General features: G+C 42.4%; 1 protein-coding gene across 1 annotated transcript in view; it reads right to left on the reverse strand.

Annotated features, from left to right (window-relative positions):
• CNTN5 (contactin 5) overlaps window positions 1–4,101 on the reverse strand; it is a gene marked incomplete at its 3' end in the record, with an annotated part of 543,955 nt that overhangs the window by 254,524 nt on the left and 285,330 nt on the right. Inside the window, exon 7 of the mRNA XM_018552938.1 lies at window positions 193–804. Coding sequence (XP_018408440.1) covers window positions 193–804 — 612 coding nt within the window. The remainder of the gene's footprint in view (window positions 1–192; window positions 805–4,101) is intronic.

The following is a 4,101-nucleotide window of genomic DNA, read 5'->3' on the forward strand; positions in this document are numbered from 1 at the left end:
AGACTAAAAGGGAACCCCCATCGATACGGGATGTCATTATCTCTCAGCAGGGTTAACAGAGGTTGGAGGCATCTTCTCTGTTGCAGCGTGACCCAAGAGAGGGCCGGATATAGCTGTATCGGGGCCCCGTCCAGTTCCCGGATTGAAAGTAGTGAAGTCTGCAAATCACATCCCGTGGATTGGAAGCAGTACCTCTTGGACGCAAGGCACGATGTGCACGATCCATTTCTATTTTATTAGAGGATGGGGCTCCAAGTATGTTATTGAAGAGCATTTGTAAAACGGCTGGTAGGTCTTCGGTCCCCGTGGCCTCCGGCAGTCCTTTAATACGGATGTTATTTCGGCGGCCTCGATTGTCAAGATCCTCAACATGGCGTTGCAAATCGCGGATTATAGCCGCTTGAGCCACAGATTGGGATTGTAAGCGGTATATATCTTGTTTAGTTGTTTGCACTTCCCCATCAATATCCTCCACTCTTTGCGTCAGTTGTTGGAAATCCTTGTGGAGTACTTGAATTTCAGTCTTACATGTGTCCCTTACTTCCTGTATTAAGAGGCGAAAGTCGCGTTTAGTAGGGATGTGTTTCATGCATTCCCTCCAGGAGGCAAACTCTCCATCATCATCTGGATCTGAGGAGGAGATCATGCTGGTCTCCCTGGCAGTTTTGCGTTTGTGGGCTGTCTGCCTCGGGTCTGGATCCCCCGTTTCTGCCCCTCCTTCATATGAGGGCTGAGTAGGCCCTATCTGTAGGGGCCGTCCTGAATCCCCAAATCTAGGGGGGTGCTGCGGCCTACTACCATCCTCTGGCGTGGCATCCCAGGTCCACACAGTTAAAAGTCAATTACGTGTGATTCCCTCTGTGAAGCCGCCACACCCTAACCCCGCTTACACATGCATTCTTAACAATCAAAGATACTCAAAGATTACAACAACATTAGTTTCATTTTGCTTCTAACAGCTTAGAAACACACGCTGTATGTTAACATCAGAAGGCTGGCAAGATACCAAGATTCTGCTGAAATAGAAGAATTTTAGTACCTATGTTGTGAACTCTGAAGATTCATTTCTCTGCAATGCCAATAGCTACAGAGATGAATGAAGACTTCATTTAAAGTGCCTTCATTGTGCCTATACTCCTTGTTTAGCATATGCAAATTCTTTATTATGAATTGTCTTTCCACTGGTTCACTTTAAAGTAAAACATCCCTAAAAGAAATATGGGAGCAGCCTTGCTCACCTGCTCCTGAAAATACAAGTTGTGGGCCAGTTATGTGGAAGGAATGGTTTTAAGTCCCTATTCGAACCAAGGCGTTCTGAAGCACTTTGGCCATCATGCAAAAAATCAACTACCTAAATAATCTTATTGTTTTCCATGTGGCCCAATCATACTGATGCAATATGCTGCAGTGTGACTTTGAAAAAAGTGCACCTGCTTGTTTTGGTGCGTTTTAGCTCCATAGACTTCAATGAGAGCACATGAAAAACACATGTAAGCTGCATTTTCATACTTTTTTATGCATAAAAACAAGCCCTACATCCTATCAACCCATACTTTATTTAACTCTCATTAACAAAAAGGCATGAAACATGATTTAAAGGGTAATTCCCCCTTACCCAGGCGAATTTGTGAAAATATAATTACCCCCACCAATCTGCTCCCTCTACCCCCCACTGCTCTTACCTGTCCACGATCGCTCCTTCCCCTCTGCAGCTCCCGGTGTATTATCTGTACTCCGTACACAGGATTGCAGCTCTGCAGTATGCATTTTACATTTTGCTCACAAATGACAGTGCTTCTGACTGGACTGACCAAGCTGACTAATGAGTGCTCGCCATTTGTGAGTGAAATTTTAAATACATACTGCAGGGCTGCAATCTCATGTACGGAGTACAGATAGTATAATGGGAGCTGTGGAGGGGAAGGAGTGATCATAGACAGGTAAGAGCAGCGGGGGGAGAGGGGGCATATTGGTGGGGGTAATTAAATTTTCCCAAATTCGCCTGGAAAAGTGAAATGACCCTTCAACAACGTGCAACAGCAACTAACTAAAAAAGCATGAAAATGCAGGCACGCCAGTGTATATGGAGTCTCCTTCTTTCTTAGTCCTTTATTTTCACTCAATATTCTCACAAATTTTACCCAAGATTCACACATTTTTTTCTCATGCAAATCCCTGAAAATGTACCATTTGCCTGGAGTTCCTCCTGTATGTGAGTTTGCCTAGGCACACCTCTGTATGGAGCCACATAGCAGTATATCTGCAGTGTGATATATAAGGCACTGTTGTCTCTGACTGCTAGCATCAGGGTATTTAGAGTGAGATTTGGTGGTGTCACCACTGTGCTGCTCACTGTTCTCCAGGCTGCAGGCTCTGGCATTAGGAAGCCTAGCCCTGCCTCAACCAAGATGGCCACTGCCACATAGAAACACTGTGCAGAACAAGGCATGGTACGCTAGTTATGTGGAGTGGGGGAGTTCAGTTGCAGGGAGACCACAGACAATACTGGTGGCTAGTCACTTGCCATTTATCTTCTTTTTTAGGGCATACCCAGAGCTCAGTCCCTCTTTAGGTCACAGTGTTCATTATAAGTCATTCCAGTGTATTGTACATTTCATCAAGTGTTACAGTTTCCTATTTTTCTCTTAAAACTTACACAAGAAACTGAAACACGGATCAATACGCCCAATAATGTTTGTCCCTCAAATACCTTGGACTAAGTGTACTTTCCACAAATCCATACGTGATAATTTCAATAAACACATTCCTGTGTAATAACATTCAATGAAACTTCATCTCTTCACACAGAGTTGAACAAAAATATGTTTTGCTGAACTTTCAATGGAGATTAAATTATAGCAAACCATTAGGCATGGCAGGTAAACATACGAACTTGCATCTGAGCTTCAGTTTACTTAGGATTAAGTGTAAAAAAAGGTAGGATTTAAAAAAAAAGGGCAACATCTATTATTTGAGAAATCAGAACTTCACTCATGACTACAGTACTTTAATGACTATATACTGTACTAAATTAACTAGCATGTTTGAAAATCAAAAATTCCAATAAACAAATGTTTTAATCGCATGGAAATTACCCTAAAATTATGATCCTGGCAAAGAGTATTCAATGTTATTTAGGAATAAAATAAAGGCTTTTTTTATGTTGTGCTTTGTTAATACAACACTATAACAAAAAAATAAACAAAACAAAGATAAAAAAATAACCCCTTGCCACTATCTATCACCAGCCATTTAATGGGTTCTGAACTCCCAGGAGGCAGGATTCTCGAACATGTGATCCAAAAGATTGTCTAAACGCACTGTATCTTGATCACTTGTTTGCCTGATGAAGGGGATCCTGTGAGACCCCGAAAACATTGTATCTTGTGTTTTGCATTTGCAACAAGTATGTGAATAAATAGACATACTGGATTTGCTTTGGAGTGCTGGTGTCCATCTTTTACTTACACTATGATTGTCTGCCACAGTAATCACATGATCGGAAGCCCATCTCCAGCTCCCAATTATAAACAGTGACCAGAACCTGTCAGTGACAGCACGGTCACAGTGCTGGGGGCGCCAAGTGATCGCACTCCCAGCACAATGCAGCGGCACTGGCTGTGCGCATATATGTGGCAGCCTGCATTAAAGTCCACCACTGTGTTGCCACGTATAAGTGCACAGCTCATGGGAAGGGGATATTGGTTAAAACAATAAACTAGATAAATCAGCAGGAAAACAATAGCTAAGAGGAGAAGGGGGAGAGGGAGTCCATATCAGCCGATTAGGGTAAACTAAGGGCTAATAAGGGGTTAAATAACAACACATTTTATATAAAAAAAATGTTTTTCTAACTTGGGAGCTTGCTTTAAATTACATAATTTTAAGATCAAAGGTAACCACTTTGATCTGCAGATGAATGAAACATTGTTACTTTGTATATGTTTATAAATGCCATTCAGCCATTCAGAAGATCCGTTTAATGGCAGCAAGGGCTGTGAAAGCTGCTCTATAACACAATGATTACTGGCTGTCATTCTGAGCTGGTAATTTACATAAAATGTGATGGGGGGGGGGGGGGGGAGGGCCGCTTTGTAGCCC

This window comes from Nanorana parkeri, unplaced genomic scaffold, assembly GCF_000935625.1.
Source record: "Nanorana parkeri isolate BGI_ZX_2015 unplaced genomic scaffold, ASM93562v1 scaffold102, whole genome shotgun sequence".
NCBI lineage: Eukaryota > Metazoa > Chordata > Amphibia > Anura > Dicroglossidae > Nanorana > Nanorana parkeri.